This window comes from Brachyhypopomus gauderio, chromosome 12 (assembly GCF_052324685.1).
Source record: "Brachyhypopomus gauderio isolate BG-103 chromosome 12, BGAUD_0.2, whole genome shotgun sequence".
In the NCBI taxonomy this organism is placed as follows: Eukaryota; Metazoa; Chordata; class Actinopteri; order Gymnotiformes; family Hypopomidae; genus Brachyhypopomus; species Brachyhypopomus gauderio.
This window is the reverse complement of record NC_135222.1, coordinates 8,837,408-8,859,073: the sequence shown is the minus strand read 5'-3', so window position 1 is coordinate 8,859,073 and position 21,666 is coordinate 8,837,408. Positions and strand designations below refer to the sequence as shown.

The window sequence follows — 21,666 nt, the reverse complement described above, 5'->3', positions numbered from 1 at the left end:
CCATCCCATGTCCCATTGGAGGAGAGGCCCCCCTCTGTGACTTAACTATTTTGCGATCGTAGAACTCTCCGCTGCTGTAGGTGGTGGCCAGGGTGGAGGAGCAGACCTCCAGGTACCAGGGCTTGTTGCCGTTCTCCGTACTGCTGCTCACGGAGATGGTGTAGATGCTGTTGGTGTATCCGTCACATGAACAGTGGTCGCCCTGGCGACCACCGTTCCCCGACGCCCACACAAAGATGGACCCCAGACCTTTGCGGCCCTGCACAAAAGTGTCACCACGTGCACGTGCGCACACACATACACACAATCACACACGCATGCATATGCACATTAGATAAGACAAAATTTAAAGCACAGACATGGACACATTTAAAAGCAGATATGGAACATAAAATAAATAAATAAATAAGAAATATTTCTCTGAATAGTCATGATTGTGAATAAAGTAAAATGTGAAATGATTCCTGATTAAAACGTGAGAAGGCCAAATTGTTTATAAACAAAGATGTCAGCATGCACATGTTGGCAAGGCAACAACACTGATCTGCAATGTTGTTCTCATTCCTTTACCATCTTATTCAATTAACAAAAGACACATCAATATATTGTATCTATGGGTGTCAAATCATCATTCTGCCTTTATCCTTACAGATGATGTGAGTACAGACATTTACATTTGAGTCCTTCAAAGATAAGTCTTGTAATCTTACAAAATCTACTCTAAGTCCATATGTGAATCGATTTAATTATCATGCTTCAGCCAGCTTGTACCATCTGTCCTCAGTAGTTTCTAATTATTGATCAGACACTTCAAATTATTTTTTCGCATGCGTGCTGTACATGGACAAAATAGACAATGTAAAAAACGCCCAGAGTCCAACCCTCAGAGTATGACTATCGACTCTGTGTCTGGGCATTTTTAGACCTTACCACACCAAGGAATTATACATCTAGAAGGTAAACTTCACATATCCTCTTCTTCTGTGAAGCAGATACACACACACACACACACACACACACACATTCTGAGAGGCATGATGATCAGTGGTTATGTGTAAGGCATGTACCTTACTGTGGAGTTAGGGTTAGGCTGAGCTTATAAAAAACAGTCAAAGCACTGCAAGTGCTGCCAGATTGGGCAGTATCCCACCAAATTGGGTGGGTTTTCATTGGAACTGGCAGGAGCAAATTCACTTTGACAGGTAGACAAAATCTGGGCTGTTTTATCATGTCTTTTGTGAGGTTTTTTATATTTCAAATCTGCACTGCATAAAATAAACAGATATGATAAAAGCCTACCTTCTCCCCACATTCAATCAAGCTGTCAAAATGTTCACTGACATGTTGTTCACTTCTGTTGAGAGAATGTGATGCACGGAGATTTTTGCTACACCCAAGTACCCCACCACTCTAACTGTTTGGCCTTTTCTTTGGCTCTTACAATGCCAGAATGAGGAAAAAAACTAAACAAATGAAGTTACAGCCAAGAACTGGAAAGTAACTCTGATCTAAAGCCAAACCACCTGCTACATACAGGGGATGATTGTAAGCTGAACTGAAACCAGCAACAATCACCTTAGGGTCAATTAGCAGAACTTGAAGACACACTGGGCATTGAGTACAGTGCTTGCCAAGTTTCAAGGAAAAAAGGTAATGATATCAATCAATGACATCATTGATGACCAAAAATCCTGTGACCTCAAGATAGCGACATATGTTGCATGCCACAAATCAATGAATGCATTCGATGATTTATTTATGATGCATACTTTTGGGCAGTTTTCCAGACGTTTTGACGGTTTTGAGCAATTACTTGGCTGGAAACAACTGAAGCAATCTGGCAACCCTGAGCAATGCAAAAACAGTCGCACATCGTATGGCGACAGTAGAAAGCAAACGTCAACATGAAAGAAAAGTCAAATTGTTTTATGTCTTAAAAAGAGGACATGTCTGGGGAAAAAGGATGCGTCATCCTCCTATTTTATAGCTAGCTAGTTGGCATTAGTAAATTTACATTGCTATTAGTATTCATCTGCTAGCAGTAGCCTTGTATATTGATTGTAAGGTTGCATTTATGGATGCACAATAGGAACAAATGAATGAACAATGTTACACATTATTATTTAGCTGGTATGTTTGCTCATGCAACTGATACAATACTCATAATTAATTTGATTGAGACCTTTATTTTGAAGGATCTTATTAAATCTAAATGCCTGTGTATATGCATCATCATTGTGTAAGCATGAAAGTGGAATAATGCTATGAGACACATAATATATGTTGACATATTAAGTTTTAGTGATTTAGCTGTTAAAGATATCGAACCACTACTCTGGATCGATTGCTCAAATCTCCACTTCTCTTCCCAACATGCATGTGCACCTTCCTGGTAGCTTTGCTCCTGAATCCATCTAAAAGTTCAGCTACAGATATATACCTAATAAACTGATAATGTAATGATACACTGGTGTGTGTCTTATTGCATATGTCTCTTTTAGGTAAATCATGAACTATCCATCTCAAATCATCATTGTCATTCATTACTTCTCCACAGCTTCAAGTGGTATTTAACATTTGTGAAACATCTTCTCCAACACCGTGAGACACTGATACCATTAAATCTCTGGCAGAATTTTACATCCATTGGTTATAGTTATCGTTATAGTTTTTACATCCACTGTTGTGACCATTACTTAAGTAAAAATGTGTGATCATTAAAAACAGATTAATGAATTATTGTGTACACAGAGGGTTGCACAGGACCTTTCTAATGCCCACTTCAAAGGCCTGTCTGGCTAAGGGGCCAGGGCCATCCACAGTCTTGCCATCGTCATCAGGGCCCCAGCTGGCGCTGTATATGTCAATGTAGTCCGGCCGAATTCCTAAAGACTTTGCCTCCACTACGTCAGTAACATCCCCATCCAGCATCCGGATGCCTGGGAGGGCACGCCATGTGTGAGTGTGTGGACACACACACACACACACACACACACACACACACACACACACACACACACACACACGAAAAGATGCAAACGCGTTCACAAATTGGCAAGAATAGACAAACACAAGCAAGCAAAAAACTCATAAGGGTGGCATAATTGCAATCAGAGTCCTTTGTTTCTTTGCTGTGAAAACTCTTTGTGTGCCTTGAAGCCTAAAAAAAAAGTTTCTTATCGTTGTCATTTTTACTCTCTCTCACTATATCTCTCTCTTTTTAATGAGGTGGTGGGTACGTTTTAAGAGCTCTCGCCTTGAGACTGTTCCTTAATGTAGAAAAGCAAACATTGCAGATGTAGGAGAAGACTCTTCACAGCTAAGAGGAACAGCAGAGCTACAGTAGTTTGACCAGACCACTCTGGACTTCTTGGGGTGCTTTCATCAGTTTCCTTTATGAAATTTCTTCACATCTACTGAACCCCACATTCCTAACTCATGTTCCCAATAGTTACAGAAAGAGAGAGATAAATAAAGAGAGAGAGAGAGAGAGATGAGAGGGAGGAGAAATTGGAAGCAGACAGACTATTTATGAGGTCATTTATACAGCAAATGAGGTTGGTGTTTTTGGAAAGAAAACAATTTTGGTCAATTACAGACTTGCAAGCTGTTTGTGTGTGTGCGTGCGTGTGTGCGTGCGTGTGTGTGTGTGTATGTGTGTCAGTGCATGAGTATAAGTATGAGCTCATCTGGCCACACGTTTCTGTGGTTGCCATGTTCACTGGCAGATGTTTGTACTTTTACAGTATCTCCTGATGCAGGAAGAGCAAATTCTCTAATGCGTTCAATCACGCCCACACCTGCAAGATACGGCTTTGCAGCTGGGGCTCTTAAAAGGGAAACGGCAAGTTAGCATCAATCACACACCTGCATTGGAATGTGTGGTGGAAGAGAGACAGCAAGAGAGACAGGAGAGAGGCTGCAGGAGAGACAGAGCGAGAATGCATACAGTATATGCTCAAAGGCAGGTACAGTAAGGTTATACGCATGTTTGTTTTTGTGTCTATAAATGGGTGTTTTTTCCATCTTTGCCCTCAAACAGCCCTTTAGGAAAGCCTGCAGGGCTGCTCCGGGACACTCGAGGGCCACTTTCCTTTAACAGGCTGCTTTACACTGCAAACCGAATTCGACGCTTCCAAAATAGCACCAAGTAAACAGGATTTCAACACTTCTTTACACTCCGGCCTCAAGAGGAAAGACTGAATCATTTGTAAGGTGCTAATTACGGCAGGCAGATGCCGAAGACCTCCAGTGATGGCTTATTACGTTTTTAGCTAGATGGGCCGCATCAAGCAGGCCCACAGGAAGTGAGATTTCAGAAATATTTACTCCCAACAGTATGCAACTTGCCAATATTAGATCCATTAAGCACTAGGCTCAGAGAGCATCACTTGACTAATCACTTTTACTAAGCTCACACAGCTACTGTTATATTCTCAGTTTATAGGGCACATGTCGCCATGTCAGGTGTATCTGTGTATACTGTTTTTTCTTTCTTTCTTTGTCTTGATACATAAACGGGAGCACAATGTGCTGACACAACAGGCCGCGTACAGATATAAATGCAAAGCGGTTACAATGCAGTTGTCTGAACATCTTCGAACTCTCTAATGAATTTTAATGAGAAACTGAACACGTCTTCTAAAAGAATGGGATAACAGTTTGAAGCATGGGGTCATGGGAATTATCCAGAGTTCTTATAAGAAAAGATCCATCCAGATAAGAGTAAGAGATGACTCATCACTCATCCATCAACGTCTAAGCACATTGTTCTTCACTTTGGGTTTGACTACCCAGGGGTGTCTCACCATGATGTGTGAAGACAAGGAATGTCCACTCCGGTTCTGGACCGGGTCTTGCGTTTCCTGCTGACAGCATAGCTAGCATGTGGGGCAATTTCAGAGAAACTAATAATGACATCGTTAAACAGAAGAGGGGATTCAACATTTACATTCAAGTCGATTCCCCGTGCCAGCACACATCATACCTTGTCATTGTGCTGACATAGTGCTTTTAGTGTTCGATAGTTACTTTTGATCCATTTTGATGGTTTTAGCAACTATAATGCCGAGACAGGTCAATTCAGTTCAAGTTTGCAGGCATAGTGTTGTTTACAATAGTTACTATAATTAAAGACAACATATGAAAATGTCATAATTTGCATTTTTAGAGTTGGTGGACACACTGATATGGTTATCTGGAGAGCCTATCATCTCTCAAACTGAAATAAAACAACCCAGTCAGTTTTTTTTGGTATGCCTCCATCAAAAAATGGGAAAAAACAAGTTATTAGGTTCCTCTTTTTATATCAGGATCAGGAAGAGAATTTTTAGAATTGCGCCCTTTCCCCACCCCCCACCCCCCAGGAATCTCCACCCACAGAATCTCCAGACCGCACCAGCTAACATTATGTCAAAGCAGAAGAACTGAGTGAATAATGGTAGTTTCTGACCATTTTCTCAGCAAAACCCCCTTTAAGATTATTATAATAAGGTAATACACAAGCCTGAGCTTACAGGGAACCAGAACTCAAACAAGGAACCCATACTATAGCAGGCAAGAGTTGAAATATAATTATAGAGGAAATTTATCACAGCAGGATCAATATATCGATGCCAGGAGGAAAGATCTCAGTGATAAATATTAGAAAATGTGTCAAGAGATCCAGGAAGCGACAGCTGCTATTGGACATATGCAGGATATTAACTATTGAAAACATGGTAGACAATACTTTCAGTGAGCAAATGTGAGAGACAGAACTCAAATGCAAAGGTTGGAAGTTTATAGGAGGTGGGGGGGGGGGGGGGTTCGTTAATGAGGCCAGACAGGTACCCAGAGAGTTCGAAGTTAATGAAGAATGTTATGGTAGACTATTCATTAAACTCTCCAGAGCATTCAGGTGAGGTTACAGGAGGCTGGAGTTTCTAGGCAAGGCTATTCATTACAGCAGAAGGCTGAATTACAAATACAAATGGGCCTAGAGCGATTATGCAGGGCCATGGAGCAGCACCAAGCACACCAAGGCTTTAATAGCAGTCTTTTGAAAAAAAGGATTTTAAAATGCATTAACATATGATATTTAATAGAAAAGTGTATTTAAATCAAGACAAACATGTATGCATTGCTTTTTAATTTAGCAGTTCCATCAGCCTATGGATTTCTTTTATAATGTGTAGTGTTTTGGAAACAAAAACATTTCATTCACCCCATGTGGCACTCTGACTTATTTAATTTGTATTAGCCTATTAATGTATTCTGTCTGATCTGAGATTGTAGCGCAGTGTTCATCAACTCTGCTAAACGTATCTTCTGACACTGCTAAGCCTGAAAGAAATTTTGATCAAATCTAACTTTGTTGGAAATGCTGAAGGTGAGATGAGGTGAAATACGCACAAGTACGACTGATAGACAAAGAAAACAACCTTTAGTCTTTTGCGACTTTAGCATGTAGTCTTTCAAGTCACCCAACTTTTTCGGTTTCTCATTATTGCATCACCAACATTTAATGAGACTGATTAGAACAACTGCGCACTAAAGTCCAACAAGTCCTTGCGAAAGCCTGTGTCATCACCGCCACCTGTGAGTACGGAACTCAGATATGCTCAGCACAGCTGCAAACAAGAACAAAAACCAGTACAGATGGCAGGTGGCATATTCCAAGCCCACTCTCTGATTAAAACGGCCTGGCCTTTTCACAGGATTAATTGCTTTCAAACGCATGCGTGTCGTCCCGCTTACGGGCCGCTAGATTAAGGAGCACTCCTTTTCAGCCCTGACGGAGAAGGCGAATAAGGAATCGTAACAGGTTTCCCATACACATCCGGAATAATCCTGTCACAGCTGCGTAGGCTGTTGTTACTTTATGATTAAACCAGTTTTTAATCCAGTTTTAATAATCACCTTTACAAACTGTTTCAAGTTTTCTTATTTGGGTGCGGTGAGTAATGCAAATTTGAAGGGAATAATCTGCTATAAAATATTCCAGAGCAGGAGATAACACAGAATGAGCCCTCTTATTATTACAATATTCATACGGATTTGAAAAACAGATCAAAACACTCACACAAAAGGATCTGAGATCAAAAATACATGGAATGTGGTGGATATAACATCTGATATTTAAGATGCTCAGAACAGGGTACCACAAGGCAGTTCTGTTTTTGACAGCATACGACATACCTCCAATGTGGGCATTGTATGCGATGCCCACAATGCAGTGTGAGTTGTTGGCTACGGCAGCCACTTCTCCTGCGCACCGAGTCCCATGCCTAGAGAGAGTGACAATGTGAGTGGCAGAAACAATAGGTGTGTGTTTGTGTGTGTGTGTGTGTACACAGGCATAACACAGAACCACACAACCTACCATATCATAGCCAAAGCCCAGGCCCCAAACTGGGCTTAACAGAGAGAAACAGAAAAACTGGAATTAAAGCCGGTAGGGGAGGGCGAGACTACAAAGCCCAGCATCCTCAGTGATAGCTGAGGGGGAGCAGTTCCATGCAGAGTCCTTGGCTGGACCTGCTCTGGAATAAATGTGTGGTCTGAACCACTGACCGATAGCCAACACAGCCCTGCCCTAGCTTCCATTTGGATTTGGTTAATGAGGTGGTGTGTGTGTGTGTGTGTGTGTGTGTGTGTGTGTGTGTGTGTGTGTGTGTGTGTGTGTGTGTGTGTGTGAAGTGCATATTAAAGGCACTAATCCTGCTTCAGGCTAGGAGCAATGTTGAGTCATCTACCTTTCTCTTCCTCTCTAGCTATTATACTCTGTCTCACTGTCATTCTCTGTCCAACTATCATACTTTCTCTCTGTCATTCTCCCTCTCAATATTTTTCCCTCTCACTATAATTTTCTCTGTCTAGCTATCATATTATCTCTCTCTGTGATAGTGTCTGTCACAGTCTCTAATCTCTACATTTACAGATTCTAAATCTGAACACTAAGGTTTTTCAAATTTTGTGTTTTCTGTCCATTACACCTTCTCTACCAGGTGCACTCCTCACAGCACAGCCTGTAGCTTTAAGAACGGAGGGGGGAAATTGGTTGAGAAGCTGTAAATTGCTGCTTGCATTCCAAATATCAACACAGGGAGTATCAAAGCAGCACTTTGAAGTTTTGTCTCGTCTTTTCGTAGACAAAATGCAGAGACGATTCATGAGCATGAAGCAAGGGAATGAAGAACGTGCATTAATTAAGGTTTTTTATCAAAGAGCAAATGGCATTTTCAATTAGACTCCACGACACTCTCAGTCCTGCAAGATCCGCACCGTCCCTGTACCTTGGCTCAACAAGGCAACCCTGTCCTAATGAAACCATATGAAAGTGTACCCCAACTGTTTATTTTAGACCATTGTCGTTGATGATTTTGACTCCTTGGACAGTAAACGATAAAAACGGATGTGACAATGTGACGTAAATAATGTAACAAAGAAAGTCAAGCAATCTAAGCCTGGGGCTTTTGGGATTTGATTCCTCTTTGCATATACAATAGATAGGCTTTGCTAACACTGAGCTTATTAGCGGGTTTACTGGCCTTGGCGAATTTGACAGCGTCACATGCACATGTCGCTGTTTGTGACAAAAGAAATAACACAAGCATCAGTAGTACGGTAATTAGACTAGTACTTCTATCAAACACGCCTAACAAGCCTTGAAGTAATTAATTTAATTTGCTGATCATTTTTTAAAGGAATGAAACTGAAAACCAGCCAAAAAAGTGTCCAAAAAAAGTGTCCAAAAAGTGTCGATGGCACTGACTTGTTTTCGTTGCTAGAGTCGTATCTCGGTGTCGGATCATGGTCGTTGCCGTTAACATCGTAGCTGGCTAGCTGGTCCTAAGTACAAGCAAAAAGGGAGGGAAAAGATCAAACAAATTACCCTGGGCAGCAGCTATAAAAAGGGGGAATATACAGTGTGTGTGTGTGTGTATCTGTGTCTGTGTGTGTGTGTGTGTGTGTGTGTGTGTGTGTGTGTGTGTATGTATGTATATATATATATATATATATATACACACACACACACACATACATAATACACATACATACACACACATACATACATACACATTTGGATAATTTGACATTGTCTCATACACATTGTCATCCATCTCTAATCTTTTGCCATATTAGAGAGAGACTAATAAATCGGGCTCCACACAGACCATAAGTTAGCGATGTAATCCAAAGTGTCAGGTGGAGAGATGAAATGTATTTATGACAGGAAACTGCAATGGGACACAGCAGAGAGTCATAGCACAAAGCCCTTGCTGTGGTCTCCCAGATCAACAATCTACTGTGTACATGGCACAGGCAAGTAAAGTGTTTAGGGGGACAGGAGGTAAGTCCAGCCAAAGCCAAAGACAAGTGATTTTACAGGAGTAACATCATTGTCTGTAGTTACTTTGTCATTTTCTTACACAAAGTCATTTTCTTACACAAAGACTACTGATAAAGAAGCTAGTTTGAGGGGCAGGGAGTCAGTAGTTTGTCCAATGTGTCATGTACTACAAAGGGAGTGGGCAACCATTTTGGATACTCACGTAGTTCTGGGCTAGGTCAGGGTGGTTCCTCTCTATCCCATCGTCCAGGATAGTGACGACGACATTTCGGCCCGTATAGCCCCGCTGCCAGGCTGCCAGAATGTTCATTTCTGAACGGCATCGGCTCGTTGTATCACCGCAGTGCTGAAAAATAACAAAAGCTTACGTCATATTTTGCAGTGGCGATGGCTCACAGTTTCAGGGACCAACAGTGTTCCACCTTCACTTATCCATACTCTCTTTGATACATTCTGTCCAATGAACACGTGAATAACAAGTTGCATCATGAAGTACATATAAACTACATTATGTTATGTAAATTGGTAATACTTTTTACTTCTTAAATAATATTAATTGTTACTGATCCAATTTGCATGAATTTCATCACATTAACTCATAACAGCATGCATGGTCCCCACATGTCTATATGTGCTCAGACAACATCTGAGCATGCTCCTGATGAGACTGCAGATGGTGTCCTGAGAGACCTCCTACCAGACCTGGGTCAGGGCATCAGTGAGCTTTTGGACAGCCCGTGGTGCTACTTGTACGTGTTGGATGCACTCATAATGTCCCAGAGGCTCTCAGCTGGATTAAGGTCTGCGGAACGTGAGGGCCAGTGAATAGCATAAATGCCTTCTTCATCATCCAGGACATGTTTACACACTCATGGCCACATGAGGCTGGGCATTGTCAAGCACTCTGAGGATCCCAGGTTCCTCTTCACCAATGTAAGGTCAGACTGATGGCTGTGAGGATTTCATCCCGGTACCAACCCTCTAAGGATATGCCTCCTCATCACTGATCCACTGCCAAACTGGATGATATCGGATGGTTGGATGATATTGCAGGCAGCATTCATGCCTCTAGACTCTTCTACATGCATAACATGGGCTTAGTGTGAACCTGCTCACGTCTGTGAAGATAACAGGGCACCTGCCAATTCTGGTGTTCTCTTGCAAATGCCAATCAAGCTGCACAGAGCTGGGTTGTGAGCAGCACAAAGGACCAGAGGACTTCAAGCCCTGATGACACCTTCTTGGAGTCTGCTTCTGAGTTTGGTCAGAATTATGCACAGCAGTAGACCACCGGAGGTCATTTTATATGGTTCTAGCAATGCTCCTCCTGATCCTCCTCACACAAAGGAGAAGATACCAGTCCTGCTGCTGGGTTGATGTCTCTCTGGCCCCGTCCTGCTCTTCTCCTGTAACAGCCCATGTCCTGGTATCTCCTCTATGCTTTTGAAGCTGTGCTGGGAGACACAGCAAACCTTCTTATGAAGGGACGTATGGATGCTGGCTGAGCTGGACTGCCTGAATAGGGTGCAGGTACAAAAGGACACTAGCAAAACACAAAACGACATTGCTGCAGAGAAGAATCAATCAAGAAGGATCAGGATAGAGTCATTTCCTGTGGCCACCACCTGCAGAACCGTTCCTTTTCGGGCTTGTCTTGCTGTTGCTTCTCCAATGCATCTGTTGTGGCTTCCAATTGTACGAAAGCAGGTGAAATTGATTCACAATCTTTTATGCTCCTAACTGGACAGATTGAAATCCTTGAAGTTTAATTAACTTGGTGTTATACTGTGATGATTAAGTGTTCCCTTCATTTCTTGAGAAATGGATGTATACATGCTTAATAATTTAATTGTTTTCCATCTATTGAAGATTTTGTCATCTGGTTTTGGTTAAATCAATTGTATTTTCACATTTTATTTTATTTGTTAAGCACATTGAATTGCATCATGTACAAAATATACTATATAAACAAACCTTGCTTGCCTGACTTTGCCTAGCCAAGCATACAACACGTAGCATGCAGGGCACTCGTAAACAATGCAGCGGGCTCAATCGTGCAAGAACAGGGTAGTGTTTTCAGTCAGCATTAGAGATAAGCCCTGTGAAGTGAGGGTTACTTGTGAATCCCAGAAGGACAATAGGGACATAGTCCTCACCCTCCTCATTTTCTATAAGCCTTTATTGCTTCCAGTGACCTTGTGACTTACAGCACAAAGCCACAAATTAGAATGTTCATGTTTATTCAGATGAAGAGGCGTGACTGTCCTTGTGTCGCTCTGTGTATATCCCCTTTCCTCTAACAGGCTTGACAAAAAGGATCTGGCCTGAGTATGTTCAGTCTACTGCTAGGATTTGGTCAAAGTAACTGATGAAACCCTTTTGATGCTATTTACTTTGCATGCAGAAATTCTGAGTTGGAATAAACTAGTAATTAGGAGCTTATCTCCAAATATCTTTGAATTGCCAATGTGTGCATATACAGAATTGTGCTGAATCATCTCCTGGTATTTGCCTTATGGGACTATTATGGGTGAACTGGTGCTTTGTACGTGTGTGAATTTGCATATTCCAGAAATTTCCCTTACTGATGTCGGCAACTCCCTTAGAGAATATTTAGAAAGACAAAAGGCAAAAGAAAAACAAAGGCCTAATCTAGGTAATGCCACATTCGCTGTCCTATACTTTAAAAGTCACCACCTGCTGCAATGCTACAGATTTTTCTCAACAGGGCGAAGGAAAATGTACTAAGTAGCACAACGTCCTGAGAATTCATTTAAAGCTGCCTTAAGACATGTTCTTGTGGATATCTGCCCAAGAGCCCACTCTCTTGCTCTTCAGCTCTCCTTCCAAACATCTCTCCAAAGCACCACGCTTGTCCTTGTATGTGTTGCTCATGCACATGGGAAATAATTCACAGGCAGTGAGGACTACATCCTGAGAGAAAGTTCCTGATTGGTAAAAGCAGCCAGACAACACGCAAATGTTTATTCACTGATCACAGAGCTCAAGACAGTCACCGAGACGTTTCTTTTCAGAGAATTCATTAGCAATAGTTTTCAGGAACTGCTGGAATCTGTTTATGCTTTAATCAGAATCACATGTGTGTAACCGTTTCTGAGCCAAGAATTATGAGTGTGGCATACCACAATGGAGAACAAGAGAGAACTGGGACCCTTGTTTTTTATTGCATATCAGTGATTTAAAATCAGCCTGTACAAGTCATCATTTTAGATGCTGATGATTCAGTTGTCTTTACAATTGTTAAAAATGTCCTTGTCAGCAGATGGCTATGATATAAATAGGAAAATCTTGTTATTCTTTTCATCTCTATAATAAAACTAGGTACATCATTTGAGATAATTAAAGTGTTATTAAACGATGTTATTTATATAAAAATGAGTGTATCTTATCTGTGAATTATTTCACTCTTTACTAGGTGATTATACGGTTTTTGTGAGAGGGTGAGAGGGATCACAATAGAATGTGTTGGGGCCACATGTATCCACTGTTTTGATTAGTTTTTTGGAAGTTTGGTTTTTATTGTATTGACAATTAATACATTCGAATCAAGCAAATGCACTGCAAATGCAACACTGCGTATTTTAATGTCATTTGTAAACATGTTGAAAAATTTAAATAGAGACATTTCGTCTGTTATGGGCTGTTGACTCAGTTTTGCTGTATTCTGTCCTTGTGTTTTATTTGATGAGGAATAAAATACATGGTGGAAATTAGAGCCTTACTGTCTTCAAATCCTCTGTTTTAAATGTATAATAGCTGCAGCACAGTATTATACGTGTTTCAAATCATCCAATAAATTAAATAAACAATGTCAGAACAATGTGATGTAAACCCAGTGAAATAATCATTTTACATATGTTAATTACACTAGTAAGTCCTTATGATCCTTAATATCCAACAATAACACCCCAAACACCCCAACCTCTAAACCTCATAAGAGTAATCTCTGCAAAGCATTGAAATTCATCAGTAGTTATGAAGCCATTTCACCTGTTTTATATGAAACCAATTTCATGGATATGTGTCTGTCACACGCTGCATCCATTCCCAACACAGTTCACTGCGTGAGGACAGCAAGTGTAGGGACATGGTGAAGAAAAGCATCCGTGTTTGTAAAGAAAAATACATGTCAGTGGCTGATGCATGGACAGATTGACGAGTAGCTAGAAGTTGATGCATTTGCCTGTCTGTAAGACATGCCCACTTCCAGAGTAGTGTGCTTGGTCACATTTTGCTGCTTACATTGCTGGTCATGACAAAACCAGTGGCCGGAGAGAAAGGCTTTGCACAGAAGGGCCGTGGTGGAGGTATTGTGAGTAATCTTCTCATCTTCTCCTGGTTCAAAATGACATTGTGAAGGTGGCAGGAAGAGACAACATTGTTTGCTCTTCATCTAAGTAAGAACTATGCAGAAAATGAACAAGGTCTCAGGACTCTAAAGGCAAACAGGGGCCTTTTATAGAGAAAAGCATATATCACAGCACATCTTTATATATTTACAAGGGGTTCTGTCAGACCATAACAATTTATTACATTTATTATGTCGGCTGGGTAATTTGAGGACTTAATAGACTGCTAACTCAGTGAACTATGTATTTAATCTGTCTTAATTAAGCTATTTATTTTTAAGTCATTCATTCTCAAAGTAATATTTGTATATTAGGAGTTATATTTGTCCATGATTATGTGGTCTTACTATCTGCTTCATAAAACCAGCAGAAATAATAAAGAAATATATTGAGCTATTAATGCCAAAATGAACTCTCCTACTCTGAAATGTCCCATTTGGAACTGACATTGAGCATAAAATTACAAAGCCATCAACATTAAGTCAGAAGAAAACTCCTCAGTGACACCTAATTGAGTTGAATTGGGTGTTTTAGACCAGTAGCAACACAAAACAAAATGTGCAGTGTATGATGTTCTGGGGACTAGAATAAATCAAAGTACTTACAATATACCACATGTTCGACCACTTGGGGTCATTGAAGTAGATGAAATCTAGGTCACTGCGGGCATGGCGCTTCACGCGAGACTTTACTATCTGTTGCTGGATCCAGTCGACCTGGGCAAACACAGCAGAGCTTCATCAGACTGTGCCCTCTACAACAGACTAAACATTTCAGTCACACCTGCCTGAGAATAAACAGCACTGTGGAAAAAAAATAGACGGCATTTGTTGGCTTACATTCTCTACCATCTCCTGTTTCTAGCCAAAACTACTGTCCTCAAGAAGGTTGTTATATCTGAAAATCAGGATTTGGAAAGTAAGACAGTTTGATCATGAAATCTATACCAACAGACATGCCATCACAAACTGTCAGGCGATCTAAGTGCCATGCTATTTCAAAGGAATGTTAATGAGAAAGAATGCAACACATCTATGCCTATATCGCTGTGCCTATATCCACTATTAATATGCACTTGGCTGAATTCAATTAGGGTGAGATCAGTAGCAGTAAATAAAGCATGATAATAATCACTCCACTAAGTGAAAAAGTCAACCAAGCATGCTTAAAATCTCTCTCAGCAATGAACTACTTGAAATTGTGGATCGACTAAAATCTCAGATGGTCTTTTTCAACAGCTTGACAGGACAGCGTGAATAATTTCATCTATCCTGTTAAATTTAAATGTCTTCCTTTCTTGGTAAAGTGCCACACTCATAAATCTGTAGAAATTAGCTGCCCACGGTACTGAACATCCATAGCACGAGCACAAAGAGCTATTTATATGCAATCTCTGTGCTCCATTCCATCAGACATGTCAGAAGGTAGCCATTCCTTTGTGAAAACAGAAGGGCGAATACAGGAAGAGCAGCACATCTTTACAGGCCGACAGCTTCTTGTAGTGGATGACAAACATTCAACGCAGAATGCATGTGGGCCTCCACCTGCAGCCAGACACTGATGAAAGGGGTTGCTGGGTATTTGCCATGCCGCTCCATTTGTACACACGGCACGAGGCGTGATACGATCAGAGAGTCTTTGCAAAGCCGCCCACCAATAGACCTGCATCGCAGGTTTTATTACTCCCGAGATCCCGGCTGTCGGGAGGGGATAATCTTAGCGGGAGAGGGCTGGTTTCCAGGCCCCGGGAAACAGCTTGATTCTGAATGCCTGGCTGCACTGTCAAATGGAATCGCAGACAAACAGGCTGCCCGTCATATTAATGGGTCTGAACCCATTGTGGTTTGTCGTTTCCTAAAGTAAAAATTGGTGAGAGCTTCTGAAGTGCATCAGTTAGCGTGGGCGGAGGGTTTCTGGGGTGGGGGCCGGAGTCTGTGGAAGGAAACAACTCACCTTGGGGTCCATATGGATGAAGCTGTGGGCGCCCCTGGTAGCAAAGGTGGACCTGCGCACCACGCGACTGTGATGGAAATGGTAATGGTCTTCCAGACCCCCAATCTGAGTCCATCAAACAAAACAGAGAAGCAAATGACTGTGAAGCCTCACGGAATATAGAGGGCTCAAAGGGGTCTGCTGAGGGGTGATGGGATTAAACCGCCCAAAAACGGTCACACTCAACTGGCAAATGGTGTGCATCACCATTCGCCACCTTGGATTCTCTTAGGAAGTTGTTTCATTCTAATAGTAACAGCAAATAGAGGAGGGAGCATATGGGGAACAGCAGGAGGTGTGATGGCCACTGGAGTTCAGTGAGCTGGAGCCTTCTGCCCTTATTGGCTCTTACAGTTTAAGGCACTCCAGATCTGGAACACTGGGGATTTACAGGGATTTACACCAAACAAAATACTCAGCTAACACAGTATACGTCCCAATTTGTAATAAAAAAATAGGACTTCCCAACTTTTTCATCATTAAGTCATGTAATGTATATTTTATTAAAGTTTTGCCAGGTGAAAACATGAGATCAGACTTTATGCATAAAAATGCATGCAGGAATGTGTGCATCTGGAAAGACCCCTTCCCAACGGTGCATCATCACAACCAAAACTTTTTCCCCCCATTCATCTTTCTTTTATTCCACTAATATCTATAGCATATAGGCTACAATTATATATGCAAAAATGTATACGTTAATAAAAGTTATTTAAAAAGAAATGTGCACGTTTAAAAGTGGCTCAATGGACTCCTGTAGAGATGTTCTCCACTGTGATATGTTATCAAAGCTATTCATCGACATTAAATATTAGGTTTAACGACTTCGAAAATGTAGACTGGGGTTCCGGGATGAGCTAAGTCGAAAAACCAGTCTGACACTGTAAGATATAATCGGAACATTTCCCAATTTACACACCACCTGCCGCCTCCTTCCAGACGCAGAGTACCTGGTGCTGATACGAACTTTCGGACGTATACGTTGTTAAGTTAGTAAATAAAAATGGTCAGTCTTCAGGCAGAAAGCTACTAAGCACCTTCAAAACTATATTTCGACTCGTCACAACATTTTTAAGGTAATGTACGTTCAACCAAAGCGCAGTTAATCTCAAACTACGTATCAGATGTGCAGTAGGATATAAAGCAAGTTGTGCCGTTACGGTAGGGAGTAATTGCTTTACAGAAACAAAATTAACAGCACATCTCAAGAACTAGATTCCTTCTAGTAGTGCGTCTGTGAATTCTTACAAAAAGTAAATTCTGTAAAACCTTACCTGACCCAAATTAGTGAAGCCATATTTTGAAGCAAGTTTATTAGCCTCTTCAGATCCTCCTGTGATTCGTACAGCCCAGTGATTGGTAAAAACGCTCCGAGAGGACAATGTTTCACACACAACAAAAGTTGACATCAAAACAACAAACAAATGCATTTTTTCGCCGACAGTCCTAAGCTATTAACTTTATGATGACGGAAACACTGCTGATGTTGGAAATCCAAAAACCTCATCAAAACGCACGAGGGCACGCGGCACCGTGAACGAACATCAGTTGTTCTCAGTCCAAAATACAATACATTCCTAATGTCATTTTCGCGCCTGCACTTCTAACTACCAACCCATTCACAATAACAATTTACTGTTTATCATTTAAATCAATGAATTGAAATCAATGTCAAGCACGCGCCACTGCTCAACAGCAGAGTGTGCGAAATGAGCCAATGACAAGTCGTATCAGGCAGCCTATAACAGCAGAGAGTGCGGTAAAACTCTCCAGCTCGCGACACTCCGCGGATCGCGCACTTCAAAGCGTGCGGTAGCAAATTTGACGGAGCTTCTTTCGTGTCAAAACTCGCTCGAGCGAGTTTAGGTTCTACTTTCCACCAGAGTGAGCTAAGGATTCAGACACCAGGAATTTAGATTAGCTCCGAGTTTCGATGTTGCTGTTGTCGTCGACGCCGTTGTCCTTACCCCCTTTTTTGTTGTTTTTCTTAATCGAAGTGTTTTAAACAAACTGTTCCTCCATTGTATGGTATAACGCGTGCAGAAACTCTAAATCTACTACAGTTGCATCACTAGTTCTAGATCTATAGGCATATCTATCAAAACCATCATTATGTGTTAACACTGCTTCAAACGCAATGCTTCAGTACTCTGCGTGTGTCAGTCATTGATTCCAGATGGTGGTGGTGCGTAAACAATTTATCTTCTGCTCCGAATAATTTACACTCGTAAAATCTTTCTGATGTTAATGCAATATCAAAAAAGTGGCCAAATTAGCGTGTTCGTTATAGGTAGTTTAATCATTTAATGGGAAGGATTTTTGTGTACAAATTAATATCCGAGTCAAACTGTGTTCAGGTAGAAACAGATCTACAGTAGGCCTGCTGCACCTGAAATAGAACGACATTATTGTATAGGCTCACTTGTCAGTTGCTCATAATCTACCTGTGATGCATAATTCATGACACCAGTTTCTTTTGTAACTAGTGTGCTATCATTGGAAACGGTGGGCTGCTCTGTAATGAGACACAAGCTATTATGTCATGTCATAAACCAGCTCCCTAGCCTATTATTTACAATGTACACGCTTGTCGGAATCGAGCTTCCTGGGGAAATGCAGGATTTGCAGTCTGCACAGTCATTTACTGCGGGAGGCCAGGTAAGGGTAATACAAAGTTCTCAGCAGGCCTCTGGGCACCCACATTAAGAGGCCACAGTCACGGTTTAGCATTTAAGCCACTGGGCTTAATATAGATGTTTGCTAAAGGCAGTCCTGCATAGCAATAATCATTACTGTGCAGCCCTGTTTACCATTTGTGATGATCACTACACCACTGTGGGTTTGGGAAGATGAGCCCAAATTTCAAGAGCCAAATAACATCTTACCGAACAACAATGTCAGAAGGAAAATTACAGTGAAAAGAAAATAAGTTTAACTTCATGTATGTGCAGAACAGGTAAGGTTCGTATGGAGTTCGTGTGAAGTGGCCGATGGTGGAGAGTAAATGAATTGGCGTCAAAGGGACCACTGTATCGCTGTTTTATTTTTTTGAAAAGCTCTCTTGAATTTGCGGGTAGTGGCTGGGATGATTGAACACAGCACTGGGAAGACCCATTTTTCAAGTACTTGAGTGCATTCAGTACTTACACAAAACAAGAAATTGAAGAATTAATGGAAGAATTTGTTACATACTACATTCCAACTAGACTAATTGCAGAAAATTACTTAAAATGATTACAAATCTACAAATGGAAGCTCCTTAACATTACTAAAATGTTCTGAGAGAAAACTCCATTAGACAATCAGTTCAGATGGTGACAGATTTAATTTCTTTAACAGAACCACATTTTCATCAGCTTCAGCACTGTTACACTCAAACTCTAGTTAATAAATTACACTGTTGAATAGTTGAATGAATGAAGTTTACATATGTATCGCCTTTCAACATACCCATATGATTAACACAGTTACAACCTTTTACATCCAATCACACACACTTGATTTTTTCTGCCGTATTCAGTAGTGCCTCGTTTCTTTTTTTCTTTGCTGAGTCTTCATGGCACCTGCACTGACTACATGGTTTATATACCAGTGAATATTTGATGCATGTGATTGAAGCTGAGGCCAAATTTTGATTACAAATTCTGGTGCATTTTTCACTCTACTTTTCAGGTCATGCCATCTGTGTCTTCCCGGGGGAGCGGGAGAGTAGATGGCCGAAAGTTATGTTCACACATCTCAAAATAGGCCCTGGATCCCAACCTAATCATTACATTCGTGAGTACCACAAAAAGTCACAGTAAATCGTGCATGCAGTGTGTTATTATGGAGAGGTCTGAAATGGCTGACAGTGCGAGGGAGATGCAAATTTATGAGAAAACACAAGATCACCCTGGACAGGCATCACTTCTATTCACATCCCTTTGTCATGTGAACAGCTGACGCATCATGTGTGTAAACCTCCTGAATTTAGCGTACAGTCCTGCAGGGAAAGTCCATGCAAACAGAATGTTGTTAAGCTTTAGCACTGCAAGACGTAGGTGCTCCAAAGCATGGCACTTCATGGGTATACCACATTTAAAAGGAATTAGTCACACCTTAACACACTCACTGTTGATTGTCTGCCTTGAAAATGAAAAAATAAAGTTTGTGTTTAATGCCTGTGTAATCGGGATTTACGAGTGGAGTTGTATGTCGAAGTTCCAACTGCAGACATTACATTTTCTGGCTAAGCTCCTGTAGCCTGCCACGCTTCAAGTTATTCGATTGTTCGGCCAATCGGTTTCTTGGGAGTGAAATATTGCCTCAGCTTTTAACAGTGGCTTTGAGTGCACATAATTTATCTTGAGCAATGGGAGGGAATAAATGAGCCCTACAGGTAACTGAAGTATCCTTTACTTTTGATTTGTAAAGTCTGACATTTTCAACAGTTGTTTGGTCAGTCACGTTAACTGGGTCACATAAACCTACTAATTTAATGCATTCTGATTTATTTGTAGATCAGTGGCCAAGTATTGCAGCCCTGACAAGAACAGGGAACAATTAATGCTATTAAAGTGACCATAATGAAGCTATGAATGAATAAGAAGCCCAGCCATATAGTGCATTAACTAACACTGCTACATTTTGTGCCATATACATATTCTGCATACTTTACAATTTTTTATCAATTGAAAGGACAAAGTATATGTTTTCCATGCATATAAATGGAGTTATACCACGATTAAGTGTTGCATTAGCATATAAACAAAACCATGTCACTTTCTAATGGACTCAGTCTGCACACATCAATCATTCGATCGATCAATTGTTTAATCAATCGTTCAGTCAATCAACCAGAATTAGATGTGCCACCACGTGATGTTGGCAGGCACTTGATTTGCTGTGGTGTGACAGTAGTGTCAGTATTACCCATGTACACAGTGAGTGATGCAGCGTGCTCAAAATCAGCATGACCTCGCGCTATACCACCCTGTAGCTTTACAGCTCTTTCAAACCCCAGTGGGAGGTATTTAAATAACTTTGCTGCCCACATGTATTGGACATTAGCAGGTGTAATTGTATGTACATAGGTGTGTGTGTGTGTGTGTGTGTGTGTGTGTGTTTGTCAGAGAGGTGGCGAAAGAGAGAGAATGTACAAGAATGTGTGTATGTACGCATCTCCAAATAGCTTGGCTGTCTAATAATGTCGCATTTCTCCACAGTGTTGGCAGGCAGGTTAGGGCATGAGGTTCAGAGGTGGCTGTGGCGCTATGTTTCTACCTATGAATCATATCTCTGAACCAACAGATGGAGTGATGCTGCACTCAACAGGGCTTCACATATTTACCATACTCTGTGTTATAAGGCTTTTCTCCCAAACTCGTGCTGTCCTGTTATCCAAATGGGACACTGTGACACTACAACATTACGAGTTCTCTGATTAAGCATAGTTACTCATAGTTACTCTGTTAATAACAGAAGTAGATAGTAAATGTTCAGCAGTCGTTTCATAATTTGACTTTGTTGGTTTATGATCTAATGTTTGAATGTTATGCAGTGTGCAATATTTTTACTGCTATAAGGTGCTGCCATCTACTGTTTAGAGGTCTTAGTATGAATGTGAAATCAGTATTATGTGGTGTTACTGTTTGCATTCTTAATTTACATATTTTACAATGAGCAAATTATTTTAATCATTGTAATTGCAGTGTTAATGGTTTAAGGGCACATGGTGGCAGGTAATGAAATCAGGCAGTTACAGTAATTTACTGTATTTTTACAGTAATTTTCATTCACATCAATATCAAAATTGCTACACTGTAAAAAAAAAAAGTGTAAAAAAACGGTAATTTTCTGGAAATGGGGGCGCCAGAAAATTACTGTAAAAAAACAGATAAGTACTGTAAATTTAAAAACATACATAAACTGTAAAAAAACGGCAATTTTCTGGCGCCCCCGTTTCCAGAAAATTACCGTTTTTTTACAGTT

At 40.8% G+C, this 21,666-nt stretch overlaps 1 protein-coding gene and 1 long non-coding RNA gene across 2 annotated transcripts in view; one reads left to right on the top strand and one right to left on the bottom strand.

Moving 5' to 3' along the window:
- The window catches only part of pcsk6 (proprotein convertase subtilisin/kexin type 6), a 44,188-nt gene extending 26,682 nt beyond the window's left edge, over nt 1–17,506 (bottom strand). Inside the window, exons 1-8 of the mRNA XM_077022989.1 lie at nt 16,971–17,506; nt 15,658–15,762; nt 14,310–14,420; nt 9,537–9,680; nt 8,756–8,832; nt 7,180–7,268; nt 2,767–2,939; nt 47–259 (exon numbers count right to left, since the gene is read on the bottom strand). Of these exons, the coding sequence (XP_076879104.1) occupies nt 47–259; nt 2,767–2,939; nt 7,180–7,268; nt 8,756–8,832; nt 9,537–9,680; nt 14,310–14,420; nt 15,658–15,762; nt 16,971–17,126 (1,068 nt within the window). The 5' untranslated portion in view covers nt 17,127–17,506. The remainder of the gene's footprint in view (nt 1–46; nt 260–2,766; nt 2,940–7,179; nt 7,269–8,755; nt 8,833–9,536; nt 9,681–14,309; nt 14,421–15,657; nt 15,763–16,970) is intronic.
- A 329-nt stretch (nt 17,507–17,835) lies between these two features.
- Nucleotides 17,836–21,488, top strand: LOC143527725 (uncharacterized). Its single transcript, XR_013134250.1, has 3 exons — nt 17,836–18,354; nt 19,369–19,473; nt 20,901–21,488. It is a non-coding gene; the product is annotated as an uncharacterized LOC143527725 (long non-coding RNA).
- The last annotated feature ends 178 nt before the right edge of the window (nt 21,489–21,666 follow it).